General features: G+C 43.8%; 2 protein-coding genes across 2 annotated transcripts; both read right to left on the reverse strand.

The window, feature by feature from the left end:
* Positions 1 to 476: 476 nt before the first annotated feature.
* Positions 477 to 1,179, reverse strand: LOC148702532 (cell wall protein precursor). Its single transcript, XM_088704504.2, has one exon. It carries the CDS (start codon positions 1,127 to 1,129, stop codon positions 812 to 814), a length of 318 nt encoding a protein of 105 aa, XP_088560630.2. The 5' UTR covers positions 1,130 to 1,179; the 3' UTR covers positions 477 to 811.
* Positions 1,180 to 10,914: 9,735 nt separating this feature from the next.
* LOC103714609 (putative protein phosphatase 2C 64) lies at positions 10,915 to 17,523 on the reverse strand. Its single transcript, XM_008801916.6, has 5 exons — positions 16,534 to 17,523; positions 16,045 to 16,410; positions 15,829 to 15,949; positions 15,511 to 15,734; positions 10,915 to 11,599 (listed from the first exon to the last, which is right to left on the reverse strand). The coding sequence occupies exons 1-5, from the start codon at positions 16,780 to 16,782 to the stop codon at positions 11,147 to 11,149; spliced, it is 1,413 nt and encodes a 470-aa protein (XP_008800138.4). The 5' UTR covers positions 16,783 to 17,523; the 3' UTR covers positions 10,915 to 11,146.
* Positions 17,524 to 18,459: the final 936 nt, after the last annotated feature.

Raw genomic sequence — 18,459 nt, forward strand, 5'->3', positions numbered from 1 at the left:
TTAATGCGGGGGCATAATCAAACATAAACAAGGAATAAAAGTTTACTCCAGTCATTTCTGTTACAGGTAATCTGGAATGGGTCTCATATAAGGTTGAAAGGTTATGACCAATCCGCTTGGTTGGACCTAAACCCGATTCAGTGCTAAAATAGTATGGCCAGGCAAATTCCATTTAAATGCTGAAAGTTTTTCTTCAACAAAATTATGTTATACGCTGCATGCATCACGTGGCTATATATGCAGCAAATCACAACTACTCATTCATGTAGGCCCCATTCATCAACTGCTCGTGTCGGTGCACCGCTATAGAAATTAGCAACTGTGATTATCGCTGCACAGCCAGGTGGTGCATGTAGTGTAGGGTACAATTTCTCTTTTCCTCGACTCTCTCTGAAGAAGAAGAAAAAAAAAAGAGCTGAAAATTTTTGACCTGGGGAAATCACTCATACATTTATAGTGAAACTGAGAGCAGAAACTCAAAGTCGGGGGAAGTACCAACTCTCTCTTTTTTTTGGCTGAAAAGGTGCCGTCTCTTTTATTTATCTCTTACACATCTAGTTTAAGAACTACTACAGCACATTCCAAATTAATGACCAGTCTATGGTCTACACCAATTTACTGCAAGTACAATCTAAGACAATGCTGACACTGGAAGGATCTCCAGTAGAATCACTGAAGCGAACTCCTTATTCAAACCAAGCATCCTACCACTAGACATTCCTTCTACAGCTTATCAGAAAATACTACAGCACCAAATACCACCAATAACGGACGGATAATGCCACAGAAGGTGAGATGGGATAGGACTAGTTCAAGGAACTGATCGATGAAAGGGATTAGGAACCTCAAAACCAGGGTTTGGAACAAAAGTGTCATCAGCTCCTGGGATGTACCGACCATTGGCAGCTGCTGGTCCGCTGTGGTCTAAACCGACAATCTCAGGTTGCTCTTGGCTGCCAATCATGTAGCGTCCGACACCAGGAATTAAAACAGTACCTTCATGATCGAGGCACTCGGTTTGTTTTTTGTCAGTGGTAGCAGGAACTTGACGTCCAGCAACGGTCACCTGGGTGAAGGATAGCATGAGCAAGAAGAGAAGGGGGAGAGAGAGGCATGAGGAGCACGCCATGGGAAGAATAGGGAAGGAGTGGAGAATGGGCTGTTCTGTTGATGAATGGAATGGAAGAATACGGGTTGCTTATATAGGAGCGTTGTTTCAAGGGTTAGGTGAAAAATTGCGGTGAGTTATGAGATTTTTGAGTCAAGGGTCGACTTCTCTTTCTGTTCTATTAAATTTGCGTTTGGCCACTCCAGTGTAATCTTTGAGGAGTCAATTTCTTTGCTTGAAGAACAGCCATGTACTTCCAAATTTACTAGCCTCCATTTCTCGAAGTTCAATTTATTATCCCATGTTTACCAACAACTAAGAAAACTAAATAAATTCACTATCGGTGAGTCTAGTGTGTTTTCTTACATGATGCATCCTTGCTAGTTATGTTTAAAAAGGAGGAGGAGGAGGAGGAGAAGAAGAAGCTCACGCCTTTTTTTGATGAAGGCGTCACTGCGCTGGCATAAGAAGTTCGTGATATCTAATGTAATACATGAATGTTCAAGAGTAAGTAACAATCCATGAGGCATATGCTATACATCAGGAGTATTAATATCAGGTAATGAGTGAGTTTTAGTAGGACTTCTACATCATAATTCAGAATACCAATGTCATGATATTGAATCAAGTTCCCATCAAGGATAGAATTTTCAGGAAGTATGTCAAGTGTGTTAGATCTTTCCCTTATTTTAATTTTTAATTAGATTCATGACATGGTTTAATTGCAAAATATCTTTCTGAAAGATGGTAAAACGACGTGAAGAACTCTCATAACAATTGGGCTGGAGACACATTGCCACGGTGAGCACAAAGCCATGAGCAAGTGACCTTCCATCGTAACAGATGGGTTCAAAGTGCCAACTACTTTTGCACCGGAAAATAAATATTGTCATGCAAAATTATTGCAATCTCTCTCTCTCTCTCTCTCTCTCTCTCTCTCTCTCTCTCTCTCTCTCTCTCTCTCTCTCTCTCACTCACTCATTGCAACTTTATGCTTAAGTTCTTAATCGAACGGATCTATCATGTGAAGGGAGCAGGGCCGGCCCAAGCCTTAGGCGACCGAGGTGGTAGGCGACCGAGGTGGTCGCCTAAGGCCTCAGCCCAAAGAAAGGCCTCTGGGAGGCAAAGAGAAAATAATCATGGAAGAAAGGAAGAAGACAAAAAAGCCCCGCGAATGAAAGAAAGAGATTGAGAGAGAGAGAGAGAGGGAGGGAGAGGGAGAGAAAGGGGGGAGGGAGGTTCCTGCCCTGTTTTCTGCGTCTAACCGTGACCAAAAGGAAGCAAAGGCCCCATATAAAATGGGAACAGGAGCTGGCTACAAGTCTTCCCCCTTGATGGAAGGGAGGTGGAGAGTTTCCTGGCCTGCAGAGGGGCAATTTGGGAAGTTGGGAACAGTAGTTTTGTTTTGGATGGAGAGAGGGAGAGAGGAGGAATTTGGTTGGCTTGATAGACGTTTGAAGCCACTCTTATCTTTCATCCCTCCTCTTTTTTGGTTTTGGTCTTGGTTTTCCTTCCCTCACATTACTCCTGATCCAGCTGGGCCATCAGGAAGAAAGATAGGGGGATAGGAGATGGACTTCTTGGAGGGTGGAGATTCTTTTAACTTGCTCCTCTCTGTTTCTTCTCCCCTTCTGGGTGGTAGAGAGAGAAAAGGAGGGAGAGGGGGCGTTGAATGGCTGCTGTGCTCTGACGTTGCAGTTGCCGCTTGGGTACTCACCTGAAGGGGAGATGGAAGGATGGAACTTTTATTAGTTAGATGGAGTGAATTTCCCATAATGCCCCTACTTTCTCTTACATAGGCTCAGAGAGGACCTTTCTGGACAAATTCAAGCATTATCTCAGTTAATTAATTAGTCTTATGGGCCCTTCTTTTAGAGTAATTACTTTTTCATGCTACAATTCAAAAATTATATTAAACTGAGAAGACTTCTTATCTATCTTTATTAAAATCATGCATCTTTGTTGAAATAGTGTACTTCGCAGCTATCTATTTTCATATCATTTTTTTAAGTATTTTATACTTATTAAAAATTTTTGTTATTATTTAAAAAAAAGAGGCCTCATTCACTGAATTCGTCTTAGGCTTCCAAATGTATTGGGCCGCCCTTGGAAGGGAGTAACTGGATGTCATAGTGCAATCTTAGCAAGAACTACAACATTCTGGATTAGCAATACAGGCTAATCGTAAACTTTTATTGAGCTTTATGATTATATCAACATATCTAATTTTCATAAGATCCATATATCATTGAATTTAGAAGATTCTGTTGTGAGTACTTGTGCGAGTGTGTGTTTAATCGCATATCGGTTATTCGTCGGAGAGATTTTGGGTGCTTATATAAGACTAAGAAACCTAAAAATACTTTTCAACTAGTTTTTTTGGATGAGGTCCTGTGTTGTAACAAAATGATATCAGAGCGGACCGACCCATAATTCATGTGGACTAAGGGCCACTGCAACATGGATTTATGGAGGGTGACTACATGTTGATTGCGGTTCTTCGAGTCGTCGGTCGGACTGAGGCAGGGTTGCCCCTTGCCGTTGCTTCTGCATCTGCGCCGACTACCTGTCCAAAGCGCTCCGGTGTGCTTTAGCGACGCAGGAGGTGGAGGCCTACTGGCTGGTGTTAGACACATTTTCAATCTCGCACCTGCTCTTTGCTGATGATTATTTGCTACTGGCTAAGGCGACGAAATGGTCGGCTCAGGTGATCCGGAGGATTTTGGGAGAGTATTGTGTGGTATCTAGACAGCAAGTCAATTTGGTCAAGTCAGCTATCTATTTTAGCCCGAAGATCCATCCAGGCATAAAGGCGTCTATCTCTAGCATCCTAGAGATTGGAGAGCAGGACGATACCTTGAGATACCTTAAAGTTCCGATCACAAGTCGACGCCTGCGCAGGGCGGACTGCACCATAGAGTTGCCCATTAGATATAGGCTGGAGAGCTGGCAGGTAGGCACTCTGTCCATGATGGGTAGAGTCACCCTGGTATGGTCAATCCTGAGCTCGGTCGCTATTTATCTGTTATCCCATACTTTGGTGCCCCTCGTAGCATTACGATGCATGGAGCAGCAGTTTAGAAGCTTCCTCTAGGGCGACATGGGGGCAGTAGAGGTGTTCATTTGCTGGCATGGGACACCATCTACTAGCTGAATAGTAGTGGGGGATTGGGGGTCCACTTCTTGATCGAGCGACGGGAGGTCCTCGCGACTAGGCTAGCAGTCAGGTTTCTTCTGGAGCCAGATAGTCTCTGGGGCGCTTCAATGAGGGCCAAGTATGGAGATCTGGCCGACCCTGCCATCTTTCACATGGGCTGTCACAGTTCTTTCATCTGGAAGAGATCTGTGCCTACGCCCCGGTGGCCATCCCAGAGATTAGATGGAAGGTTAGAGATGAATGGGCTATCGATGTCTTGGAGGATACATGGCCCTCAAAGGTGCCTTTTGTGCGACTGTCCCACCCTAATTGATGCTGGTCAGTTGGAGGGGTATAGAGTTTGCGATCCGCTTACTCCAGGTGAGTGAGCGTGGAACAAGAACCTTGTCCGACGAGCATTTGGGGAGTGGTTGGCCGAGCTAATCTTGTCTCTATCGATTCCTATTGGGGAGGTGGTGGATAGGAGGGTCTGGAGCATGACTGGGAGGTCAGAGGTGAAGGCTCGGAATTTTCTCCGGGTGCTCAGGAGGACCACGGCTTGACAGATTGATGGGGGCTAGATTTGGAGGCTTCATATTCACCCATGAGTCGCCTTATTCGTCTGAAAAGTGGCATGGAATGCCTGCCGAGCAGAAGTGTGCTGGCTCGGCCAGGGGTGAGTGTTTTACTAGAGTGCGTGATTTGCCCGAAGGTGGAGGAGTCTATTTTCCACGTCCTCTTCGAGTGTCCGCGGGCCGTTCAGATCTGGAGGTGCACCCCGAGCCCCTCGACCCTCGGCAGGGGTGGATGTCGATCGAGGAGTTCGTGCACTTTCTGGAATTATCGTCTCGAAGGCCCGAATTTGAGGAGCGTGGGATCAGGGCTGCTTACCTGGCCTACCACTGCTGGCTAAATAGGAATACCCGAGTCTTTGAGGACATAAGAGCACATCCAAGATTGGTGGCGGACAGGGCTTTCCATCATGCGGCGGAGGTCATTTGCATAGCCGCACCGTCGTCTCTCAGGATGGCAAGAAAAATCTGGAGCTTCCCTTTTGCTCTTGTAGCATGCAGTAGTACCATGCTGGTCTCTTGGGAGCCCCCACCCTATGGTTTTCACAAGATGAAATTCAACAGCAGTGTTGACGAGGGAGAGAGCACTGATTGTGTGGAATTTGTCATCACAGACCACGACGGCGAGAGGCCGATAGATCTTTGACATGTCGGCAGTCAGTGCCGAGCTCAAAGCTGCATGGGAAGATATCACCTATGCGAGACGTGTGCTGGGCGTAGATCGATCGCATCCTCCCCGAAGGTGACTCAACCACGGTGATCGAGTGGATTTGGGGTCGAGGACGCAGCGTTGGCTTTAGACCGCTGCTCCACGACATCCGTAGGCTCTTAGACGAGTGTGGTCTCTACCGGGCCACACATGTCTACAGGGAGGGAAACAACACTGCTAACTAGGTAGCATTCTTCGCGGTTGACCACTCGGGAGGCTTTATTTAGAAATACTAGGTATTGGTGCCTTATCTTTTATATTATCTTATCTTTTCTGATTTTATTGGCTACACCTACACTAGCCGCGTGAGCCGTCGTTGTACTAAAAAAAATGGATTTGGACTGTTAGCTTGATGAGAACATGAAGGCTTAAATGGAAGGAGTATGTGAGAATCTATACATACATATATTTAGACTAAGAAACCTCAAAATGCCTTCCGGCTAGGTTTTTTGTGTGAGGTCCAGTGCTGTGATGCCTATGAACCAAGCTGCCAGGTTATTCTTCAAAAAACTTTTGTTTTGTGGAGAGTAGTCTGAAAGAAAATAGACCAGAACTCCAGCTCATCGTTTGCTGGGCTCCACGTGTATATCTCTTAACATGCTTCTCATGGAGCCGGATCTTATGTGCAATAACTGTTCTTTCAATGAGATCATGTCTCGATTTCGGTGCTGGCGAAGCCGGCTCATGCACAACAAGAAAGCAGTGAGATCACAAAAGCTTCACATTTTCCTTTACGCAAGCCACTGAGTCAACAAGTGAATGGATAGGCATAACTGTAACCAAGGTGGCAGTTCTCTAATGCATAAGCTGGATGGTATCCGACCGCATCAATGTTTCACCACACTCTCACAGACTCGGGCAACCCAACGCAGCCTGTAGAAGGACACTAGTCGAAAAAGCTGGGGAGAAAAGGAGTAGACAAATAATCAAGTGCATCCCTGCCCAGCAAGCAACTCTTTTCTCCTTCTTCTTCTTCTTCTTCTTCTTCTTCTTCTTTTATTTATTTTTTTATTTTTTAAGCGGCTACTCATTTCATATAACTCTAACGTGAGTACAGCCTGCCAGATCGCGGAAAAGTAAAAAATACAAAGGAGGAGGGACGTCTGATGCGGACGTCCAAAGAAAATTCTCGAAATATCGGGCAACAAAGGAGGCGACCCAGTCTGCTGCCCTATTCGCTTTCCTGAACACGTGTCCTATCTGAATATCGCCCATCAACTGAGCCATCCTACGAGTCTTTCGGATGAGAAGGTGACCATCCCTAAACCGATCCGTCCTCTGGAGCCAGTCGATAACCATAGATGAGTCTCCCTCGAGGCAGACCCGCTCTACACCAAGTACCTGCTACGCATAGGATATACCCTCTCAAGCTACCCGCAACTCTGCCCCGACCACTGTGAGTCCTGGATTGCGCTGCCCTCCTGCTGCAATCATCCTACCAAGGTGGTCCCTGATCACAAATCCAACCCCTCCAGTCACATCATCAACTTACCGACTACCGTTGAAATTTACTTTAAGATAGCCAAGGGGTGGGGGTACCCAAAAAACAAGGGCAAATCGGGGCGCTAAAGCAGCGTGAAGAGTACCTCAGATATCCCTAGCTATCCCAGAAGAAAATCCAATGGTAGCCGCAAGAACCTCCCTTATGTATAGCGTCGCTCTGTCCACCACCATCCTCAGAAATGACCTCCTCTCCTCAAACAGGTCAGTGTTCCTGTTCAACTAGATGTAGACATGTAGTAGGACATGTATGCCACAAAAATTCCTGCCTCAACAGACCTAGAACTCCACGTGGAAACTGTCAGCAGATGAATCATATCCTGCACAGAAACCACCGAGTCAGATACAACTTCGAATTGAAGAATTTAATGAGTTCGGATACACATCAAGTTGTATTCTTTGAGTTCGAATCTTCTACGGTGCAACGTTTACATCATAAATAATATATCATTATGGATAGCCACCACATCATTCATTATGTAGATGAATAATTTTTATTTATTTTTGAAATATGATAAGGCATTGCTAGTAGGATATATGGCACGTTGAGGATCTCCTTATCATGTTCTTTTGCTCAACAGTCGAAGGCTTGAAAAGCAAGCTGTTCACCCTCCTATGACTCCGTCTAGGGTTAATTACTTTGACAATTGACCAGTAATCCATTGACTTGGTTTCCACATTATTGGCATTACGTATCCTTGGTAATAGTGCAATTCAGAAATCTCGCTGGAAGGAATCACTCAGTCAAACATCTGTCCTATCAAATTAGTACCTGAAGGGCTGCCCTACCAAGGAGCTAGCGGGAAATTTGACGTCAAAGAAGTAATTTCCTTTAGTGAAATTTCTGAGGTATATATTTATTCCCACTATGTAGGAAGAGAGGGGGAAAAATACTATGTAGAAAGACATGGGGGAAAAATAAACAAGAGACCAAAGATGACTGAGCTACTCATTCCCATGTCATGGCGTGTAGGGATATCCTAAAACATTCGGCAAAGATATACCTTTAGATTTCTTGAGAGTCTGGGAACATGAATGCCCAACGAGAACAGGGCAGAGTCGATAAAGTTCAAACTATGGATTTCCAACGGTCACCTCTCGCTTTATGATGCATGAATCATGATGCACGAGGTGCAAGGGCTGATAAAAAAAAAACGCCAGTGCAAATTAACGTTTGATTCATCTACTCGAGTAAATTATTATTATTATTATTTTGGTAACCTGAGTAAATTATTCAACATTGTTTTGCACCTTTCGCTGCTGGGAAAGGCAGAAAGATTTTTTCTTTTCGCTCTTTTTTTTCCCGTTTTCTCCCAATAGATAAAGATAACATTTCAAACATTTTTGAAGAAAACAATTAGATTTTCATTGTGTAAGAAAAAAAGAAAGAAATGTCCTAATAAAGTGTGTAAGGATTTAAATTTTAATTTTCTGTAAATAATTTATCACCGATGCCGCAGATTAATGGAGGAGTTAACACTTGCATCCGGTTCCTTTTTACACTTAACAAAGAAAAATATATGTATAAAAAGAAAGTGAGAGAAAAAAAAAGAGACAATCCAATGGAATGCGTCTAATGATCCAAGGACATGCTCGAGAGGCGACTGGGCGTGGGGCGGAAATTCCACCGCCTCTCGCCGCCACTCGGCGGAGCACGTGGACAACTCGCGCGACGGACGGGAGGCGCCAGCGCTCTCCTCAGCAGCTCTCGGCACCCCGATTGCCGGCTCAGGATCCGGAGCCTTGCCGCCGCCGCCGCCGCCGCCTCGTGCAGTTCCGCCTCGAAGCACCACCACCCCGGCTGCACCCGGAACCTCGGAGAGGAGGAGGGCACGAGACGGTTCGGCCTCCTCGGGATGGGCTCCCTTGCCGGAGCCTCCGCCTCCAGCCTCTGGTGGGAAGACGGTCTAGGTCTCGGGGGCTCGCTAGTGCTGCGGTGACCCATTGACTGTATTCGGGTTTGCACTGGTGCTCTGGTCTTGCTTCTCTTTCTCAGCTATTTGGAACTTGCTCGCTTCTTCTTCTTCTGGTCTATATTTATGTCTTAAAGTTGTTTCCATCCATCGGCTTCTACAACTCCGTGGTAGAACGGAAGAATCCGGCGTGCAGCTTCCTGCAAGGTTATTCTGACCAGGCCGCCGGTCTGACCCTTCCAAACTGATGGTCTTCTTTCGAGCAACGACTTGGACTTTGATGCAGGCCGCTTGGTCTATCGGATTTATTTTCCAGGCCTCGTGGCCGCGGACTACGAGTGGCTGGGTCCAACTGAAGGATCACCCACGCAGTCCGATCCCCGCCGCTTGTTTTAAGTACTGAAGTCTGGTGGTGAGCATCTAATCCCAGCATCACTTGATTCGATCCAAAATCTTTTTTTATTTATATATACAGAGAGATAGGCTATTGTATGGTGGCTACGCCAGCCTTAAATCACTGTATCCTTGATATGTGGGTGGATTGATGGAGATGGACTAACCCAACCAAGATAGTCGAATAGTTTTAGTTGAACCAAATCTAAACAAATGAGGCTGGACCTGGCAGAGCAAACCCTTGACCTAGACGAACCTATATAAAAGCTCTAAACCTGGCCCCGACGTTTTCAGGGCATTGCTGCAATCAACTTATCGGACCTGAGTTGCTCTTATTTTAATTCCAAACCTTGTTAAAAAAGGATCATCTTATTATGGACTTGGCACTGCTCCAATTTAGATAGGAAGGGCCTTATAGGAGGGCTTGGAGGACGCTTAACTTGGTCATCATTTTACCTGTTCTTGCTAATATTATATTATTCAAACTGTATTTGTAAAGGGTAGGCTTTGCTGTGCAACGGAAACAGAGAGTTTCCTCTCTCTTTGAGATTCGTGCATGATATATGATGGCTTTCCTCCATGCCAATCCACCAAGAGTTTTTACTTTTTATTGCATCCGCTGACATGCATGATTAAGGACATCCCACAAGAGAAAGCTTTCTGGGTGCCCCCACTCCCTAGCTGCGTGAACTTTGATAGCAGTGTGGCTGAGGATGGCAGATACGGAGGTGTCAGCTTCGTCATCAGGGATCACGATGCCAGACTAGTGGCGGCAGGAAGCCGTCGGATCTTTAACTCATCTGTGGTGTGTGCCGAGCTTAGAGCTGCTTGAGAGGGTATCTTCTATGCCAAGCGGGTACTGGGTACAGATCATCTTCTCCTCGAGGAGGATTCGATCATGGTGATCAAGTGGATTTTATAGGTCGTGACGTGCTGGCGAGGAACGGCTGTTGCTCCACGATATTCGCCGATCTCTGGGGGAGTGTAGCTCCCACCAGATCACGCACATCTATAGGAAGGTAAATGCTGCCGCAGACTGAGTAGCATCCTTTGCGGCTCACCACTCTAGAGGCATCGTTTGGATGGATCATAGCTTAGTGCTAGAGCCTTTATACAGTCTTTTGTTTTCTGATTTTGTTGGTTGTATCCATACTCGTCGTATGTGAGTTGCCGTTGTACTAAAAAAACAAAGAAGAAAAAAAGACATCCCACAGGAGGAAGCTTACTCTTGCTGCAATGTAGGGGACGCATCGAAGCCCTTCCCAACATTTTGCATCCCATTCTCGTTACGTAGTTGAAAATAGTCACGGAAGGCCCTGAAACAGCAGGGGAAAGTAGTTCCAGGATTTTACCTCAAAAAAATAAAAGTTCCAGGATGTTTCACAACCTTGATGTCATTTTCAGACTGGCGTGTAGATTTTGAGGGCTTGACAATGGTTTGCCTTCTTTCATCAGAAAAAAAAAAGACAGTGGTTTGCTTTCCCGAGAATTCAACTGCAGCTACATCGTCGATCAAAGGGTGTTGAAGGACAATCAATAATGTAGGTGGTTCAGGAGACCGCTCATACCTGTCAATGCGAAGCTCACAAACTCTGGGGCCAGTTTACTTGACTGATTCATCCAGTGGATACAATCAGACAAACAGCAACAAAAAGTTTTTCCAGACTACACAGGTTTAATGTTTCCCATGAACTAAGGTGGACAAAACGTTCAAACAAAACCTCTGCATTGTTCCAAATTTACAACTCACTCCATAAGAGGTTTTAAGGTTGCATGGAAATGGATCAAACAGAACTACGAGATTGCTAACAAGCATCAGAGAGTCACCTTCTCATCCAAAAATCTTGGAAGCTGAACCAGCGAATTGACTCGTGTCACTCCTTCCAGGCCTGACCAACTCTGGTCCTCCATGCTATCTGCTTTGTTTTCATCAGCCACAACAGATATTCTAGTGTTCCCTGCTGACCTCACTGTGAAATTTCTATCGAAGGTGGGTTCTTCGTTGAGTGCTTCGTTCAATTCAATTACAGAACCCTCGCAGCTGTAGTTGGCCATACTGGTGGTGCTATTCTCCACAGATTCAAATTCAGGATACATTTTTCCATCAAAATATAAGCAAACCACTGCACAATCATCCATTTTTGAAGTAGGGTATTTAAGCTTCCATTCACGAGCAGCAGCTTCAACCAGGAACTTTGCAGCAGATGATCGAGTCGGAGATGAAGACACGATATCCACGACTTCTTTATTGCTGAGAACATCCCAGATCTGCAAATGTCCACTCTTAGAACTGGTTCGGTGGATAATTATATCTGGGATTTAACTATGAGCATTATTGTATCATATCTTTCTTCAGGTAAAAATTATTCAACTTTTATTCAAGAAAAATATTTAGTGATCAAAGTAATTGAACAACAGCTAAAAAAAATTACATCAACTACATAACCTTATAAAATTACATCACAAGGGAGGCTTATCTCTTTCACAGAGTCGGTTATAATTTGTGAACAAATCCTAACAGATGTGGCAAAGAGCAGTTAAAGGGAAAAACTGAAGATAGTTATAGAGACATCTGAACTCATCTGGTTTGTGAATCTTTTTACATCCAAGCCTACAATAGACAGCCCTTCTTATTAACTGAGATAAACTCAACCAAGTTGAATAGAATGCTTACTTATCGGATAGAATAATAGATGGATATATTAGTAATACTACTAAAAAGACTCTAAATCATGTTATGTCGTACCAGCCTGAACGGAACAGTACGGAACGTATCGTACCGTATCAATTTGGTACTAGTACCTGGTATGGATGGCATACCGAGTGTGTCGGTACGCCAAAAAAACTCCGTACTATACGATACCGATACTGTGCTAGTATGGCACTGGTACAGAGTCCGATACCGAGATGGCAAACCTTGCTCTAAATTATAGTATTGTTCCAGCCATCAGTAAATAGCAATCGGAAAAGTGATCTGCATTTTGCTTCTTTTATACAGCATAAACTCATTTAACTTTAATCCACATTCTTTGATTAAAGCAACTATGGCATAAGCCAAATGCCTTTCTTAGGATTTATAATGCTAAGGCAATTATAACACCTGGAATTTGCATAGTTGAGTATAGTCATGAACATCACTAAAAAAAATGCTCTACTTAATTAGGATTGGCTACATTGTTATGGCAAAAGCATAGTCACAGACAGTAGCTAGGAGAGGGGAATTGGACCTGCAGAGGAAACCCCTTAATTGAGCATCACACACATGGAAACCAAGTGAAGATGAGTGTTCTTAGCTCGTTATCTTGCAAATAATAGAAATGGGAGACTAAATCTCTAGATTATACTCTCTCTTTTATGGTTCTTCCTATTTAGTACTTAAATGTTCCTGAGCAAATGTATAATTGACTCAATATCATCTCATTTTGCTATTTGAGGATGGAAATATTATATGAGTTGACAAGACTCCCTACCTCCTACCCTCCATTATCTCTATTTTGTTATTCAAAATGCCCATCTCTGTTCAAGTCTGAGAAGATTTCAAGCATCTTTGTTTCTTGCATATCGTGGGATGGTGGGTTACTATTTTTGCATTTTCTCCACATAATTATTCTCAAAAATGTGAATTTTGTGGCTGGTGAGAGTAAAACAAGCACCTAATAATCTCCTGATAATCCGTAGATAAACAGATATATGCAGTAGTTTCAAATAGTTACCTTGCATCTTTACAACTCTTGACCGTAATAAGCAACAAATTCAGTTTTAAAAAAAAGGTTCCTTGACAGAATAGAATACATTTCAATGACAGTTAATATGGCCAATATTTTGTATTAGAGATGAAACTCACTAGTATTAGCCTGTCATGTTTATGAATTATCATGCCTATTTTTGATCCTAGTAATTGTCAAAGTTGTGTGTAACCTGCAGCCTAGTCAACCCTGTTCTAATGCATCTGTCATCTAGCAATGTTAATTCTCACAATGCATCATATGATCTGAAAGTTAGCTATGATAGATTCCTAACTACATTTCTTATATCCTAGCCACAAGAAAAGCTAATTGGTCAGTAGAACCAACATATTCCAAGAGAAAATCTGGAAATCAATGATCATTTCAGAACAAGGATCCTTTCAGTGTTAAATAACATGAGGTAGTTTTGAAGGACATCCAATTAATTGAATTTGGTGGATAATATTAACAAGTACCTGAGGAGATCTGTGTATGTCATTGAACAAAGCACAGACTTGATCACTCACATGACTTTGATGATTAATCATAATAAAGAACAGAAAAAATGGTTCAATGATGTGGGCAAGATTGTGGGATCCTTTTTGTCATTGATTAGATAAAACAAGGGATGAAAGCTATTTCAGCAAAGGGTCTAAAAAATCCATATAAAATCAGAGAAGTTGAGCAACTAGACAAACCACACAAGTTAAAAAAAAGAAACAACACAGCAGAATCTTGCCTCTAGCTTTTAGTAAATATGAATTATTGCAAAGTGCAGCTATCATACCATATAAAAGGGTATAATGGAGCCAGCAATTATGTTCTAGGAATGTTAAAGGTTCAAACCTAAGAAAAATACCCTAAAACTAGTCTACCAATCAACAATTGGTTAGGGGACGGTCATGTGAACACCCCCTATCCTCCCTAGATAACGGCATCTTCTCCAGATTCAAAGCTTATATTCTAACAAAAAATAAAGAAAAAGGAAAGGGAAGGAAAGGGGGAAGAGAAGAAAGTTGTTCATGCTTGCAGCTGCTGTTCATTCACTTGGCCACTTCATCCACCTGATCTCCTTGGTATTTTAACCTACATGAAGTAGATCCTCAACGAGAGAGTAAGTGAGGAGAGTTTGGGGGGAGATGGTCTTTCTTTGCTTAAGTTACCTACAGTATGGTCTGGTACAAAGGGGCAGGTTGACCAGGTGAGCACTATGGCTAGGAACAGGTTTTCAGGGTTAAATATGGTGGTACAGCATTCCTTGTATCAATTGCCCCATCCTCAAACTTCTAAGCACGGATATTGTTCTCTCAATGGCCTACTGAGGATACTTTGGCCATGGGGCATCTGTCACTAGATGCATTCAAAAGGAGGACAATCAATGCTGTGCATCAGTTCAAGAAGTAAGTGGTATCCAAGCATAATGGCTAGACATATGCATCAAAGTCAAATTAGTTTCTGCTTCTTGTGATTTGTTGAAATTTAAGCTGATCTCTGAAAGAAGTTTCTTGAAAAACTGGGTTCTATGGAATTTGTAGAGTTGTCTAGGTACTATTCTTTGACCCTGTAGAACTATCTGAACCAAACAACTAGATTATGTCACTATGTAAAACATATACCATAAAGTCGGCTATGGCCCTTCCAAGTTCATCCATTCTTCTGTCCAACCAAAATTTCTTGCACAAGCCAATTCTTTGAAAGAAAAAATAACAATGGAAAGAAAATGAGGAATTCATAGCCACATTATCATGAAATGGCTCTTGTCATCTCCTATTTGGCCATAAGTTTCAACATATTGCTACATCTCATCAACTGTCAAGACTAGGCCATAACCAACATCCTGTATATCTCGGTAGTTTCCGTGTGCTACTTTTCATGGACTGGTGCCATCAGTGGCTTAAAGCATCCCATCATTAGATTTCATGCCCAAGTTAATTAGTAAATGGAATGCATGTATGCCAGCAAACAGAGCCTGAGGCCCTGAGCACTATATTATCCAATGCTATTATTGTTTAGAAACATGACCATGTGAGAAGACAGTTAAGCAATCAAGTTGAAACACAAGCAATTGGTCCAACATTTTTTTTAAGACTACTTGCTCCTTCCATGTAAACTCGAAGTTTTTACAAGATATTGGCATCCGTGAGCTTGAAGTTTTCAGGAATGCTAATTTCATTTAAAAGCAAGTTCAGAGACATATGCAAATCAAAGAGAATAATGCTGTGTCATCATCTACTAGCAATATTGTGTGGTTTTCTGTACATATATTTGGAGCATGCATACAAGAGCATATGTCAACGGTTGAATGCTACCGAATAGAAAAAATCATTGCTATAATGAAAAGGTAATAACTTCTGCAAGAATTGATAGTTTGTCCATGATTTTATGTTCTATAGAGATTAAACATAAATGGCAGGATTTGAATGCCAATCTGCAAAGAAGAGAGAGGCAGCTCACGCCGTCAGATGCAAGAATGACAAACTGGTCACTTTCCGTGAGCGTCCAGTGGAAGAACTCTGGCACCGAGATCACTCCATAATCCTTCAAGCAGAAATCCCCGAAAGCTCTAGCCATCGCCAGCCCAGGAGCATCGTCGAACGGCAGCCACACCCTCGGCACCCCGGGCTCATCCTGCAGCGCAAACACCCTGCCCCTGCACCGTTTGATCCTCTCGGCTTCCCCTGAAGCAGAGAGACCACCAGCAAAAGTTGCGACACAGCAGAGTCCAACAAAGTTCAATTCTACCGAGGAGAGGAAAAGAAATGGATTTCATACTTGGGAGATCAGGCTTGAGGTCGACAGTTAATTGCACAGCGACCATGGAGCCGCTGCTGTCATCCTTGGACCCCAAGACCGCACGAGAATCGCCAATGTTGCCAATATAAAGCTTGGAGCCCTAAACATGCAAATCCGAGAACCTCAGGGGATCAGGAGGGAGGGAGGGGAGGTGGGGTTGAAGGAAGTTGAGATGTGGGGTCGAGTAGAGCGCACCAGCTTGAGCACGGTGACGGCGGTGGTGCCGCTGCAGAAGCAATCGAGATTGGGGTGGGAACGGAGCTTCTTGTCCATGCCCTTGTACGACCTCATGAACGCCTCCCTCCAAGCTGAAAGCAACACCTCCTCCTCCTCCTCCTCGTGTTCCATCCCCGCCTCCGCATCGCCGGCAGGAGCCAGAGGGGCGCGCCCCCTCCCGAGACATCCGAGTCCCGTGCGGCGGGTGGCGGCGCCGCCGAGAAGGGGAAGAGAGGAGAGGAGCTTGAGGGGGAGGGCGTTCCGGACCTTGCGCGCCACGAGGTGGCCCTGCGGACCGTGGCCGTCGAACACCCCGCAGAGGACGCCACCTTCCACGCCGAAATCCTTGATCGATGAATCAATCAATCAATGATACTACACAAACAAAAAAAATCAAAAAGAACAAAGCTAGAAAGGGGGAGAAAGAAGGGAAGAGGTAATGGAGCGGCTCTGGTCGTTGTTTCTTACTTCCCAAAGAATCATGGCGTCCTGGTTGATGCCCTTGCGGCCCTGCTGGGTGTAGATAGAGGACGTTCTGCTCCTGCCCTCGTTCGAGAAGATCCTACCCGGAACCAAATGCAGCTCGTCCTCCCGCGGCAACTTCGACCAATTGCCCCCTCCTCTCCGCCAGCCGGCGCGGTTCCTCCTCCTAGCGGCGGCGGCGGCAGTACTGCCGCCGCTAGCGGCAGCGCCGACGGTGGTCTGGCAGTTCCCCATCAGGAGCCCCAATGCCACCACATCTAACCCACGCAGAAGGAAGAATAACAAAGAAAGAGAGAGATAGCCCCTTCTTCCTCCTTCCCCGCTGGTCCCCAAGTATAAATAAATAGGGGAGGTAAAACACAAAGAAAAAGAGAGGAGAGAAGGGAACGAGGGAAAGAGAGGAGTGGAAGAAATGGTAGCCTTTGTTTTTTCCGGGTGCGGTGGACTGCGGGTTATCTCAGCGAGGATGAGAGCGGGCTGGGGGCCGTACAGTAGAAGAGACGACTTCGGGGACAAAGCAGACGAAACAAACAGAGGAGCATGCAGAAGAAAACGTTGACAGCGCCAATGCCAACAACAGCAATACGTTAAAACCAACGGAGCGTGAGGGCGAGAGAAAGAATCATCTAACGAGACGACTTCGACCAAGAGAGCAGGAAGGGCGGATGCTGCTCCTCTTTACCATATTATTTATTTACAAAAAAATTAAAAGAAATGACTGCGAGAGATGTAGCAGGAATGGGGGAACCCGGCAAGCACGCAAAGAAAAATTAATCCTTTTCTTTCCTTTGTTTCATCTTTTCTTTTCTTTTTTTTAACTTCCCTTTGGGACCGGTCGGAGTGGCCATCCATCCAGGTATCCGAATTGATTGATGATCAGAAAAGCATAATGGATTAGTTCTATATGGGAATTGGGAAGGAAGGAGGATGGGAGGGAAGAAAGAGCATGGTTGGAAAGTTGCGACGACTTGTGGTAGCAGTGACAGCTCGGCTACTAAAAATTATAGTTCCAATTCAGCGAAAGACGCATGGAATGGATTGGACATGAAGGGAAGACTTCAAATTTTTTTTCTTCAACTGAGAGAAGATTATGGGTGTCTATGTTTGTAGGTCGTTATCGAAACGAGATTTTGAAACAGTAAAGTCAATCAAGTTGTTGAGGATATTTGAGTCCATTAGTGTGCCAAAAAAAAAAAAATGTCAAACCGAGAGCCCCGATCTAAACAGGCTCTTTGGTTAAGTTTGCATTGATATTTTTTTAAAAAATTGATTTGGTGTCCATGAAATGTTTGAATCAAAAAAAATTTGGCTCGATTTTAATATGAATTTTCAGAAAACTAGTTCAAATCAACACGGCCGAATCTGACCATATATATATATATATATATATATATATATATATATTCGATCGATGTGTATATGTTTCAATTTTTTAAAAAATATTTTCTTTTATATATAAAATAAAATTTTTATGTTTAAATTTTGCATAACCCATTCAAATCCAATTCATTGGACATCAATTCTATATAATATTAACTTTTTATGTTTAAATTTAGTCCGGCTCATTTAACATAATCCATTAAATATCAAAATAATAAGCTAAACCGAACACCTTCGATCAATTTCCAGCAGTTTTTGAAGATGGCTGGTTCGACTTGTGTCTCGGCTCCAGTTTTAGGAAACCGATTTGCATTTACTTTCCGGTTTCTCTTCAAACGGATGCGATCCGACCGTGCACACCTCTAAACTCTACTTTCCAAGGCAATTTGGCCCTTCTAGTTTATGCATTGCAAAACAATCTGAACCATTTGAACATAGAAGGCCCAGCAAGACCATCTTTGTACGATTTGCAAAACAATCTGAACCCTTCAAACATAGCAGGCCCAGCGAGGCCATCTTTGTTACAGGAAG

Source organism: Phoenix dactylifera, chromosome 9 (assembly GCF_051530095.1).
Source record: "Phoenix dactylifera cultivar Ajwa chromosome 9, Ajwa_hap1_PhDact_Kaust_v1.1, whole genome shotgun sequence".
NCBI classification, from domain to species: domain Eukaryota; kingdom Viridiplantae; phylum Streptophyta; class Magnoliopsida; order Arecales; family Arecaceae; genus Phoenix; species Phoenix dactylifera.

What these genes read in the sequence shown, in the direction of transcription:
- LOC148702532 (XM_088704504.2), bottom strand. Translation starts at nt 1,129, where the DNA reads ATGGCGTGCTCCTCATGCCTCTCTCTCCCCCTTCTCTTCTTGCTCATG.
- LOC103714609 (XM_008801916.6), bottom strand. Translation starts at nt 16,782, where the DNA reads ATGGGGAACTGCCAGACCACCGTCGGCGCTGCCGCTAGCGGCGGCAGT. An exon ending in ACGCCATGATTCTTTGGGAA is followed by an intron (nt 16,411 to 16,533) that starts GTAAGAAACAAC and finishes TCATCGATCAAG; the next exon opens with GATTTCGGCGTGGAAGGTGG. An exon ending in CCGTCACCGTGCTCAAGCTG is followed by an intron (nt 15,950 to 16,044) that starts GTGCGCTCTACT and finishes TTGCATGTTTAG; the next exon opens with GGCTCCAAGCTTTATATTGG.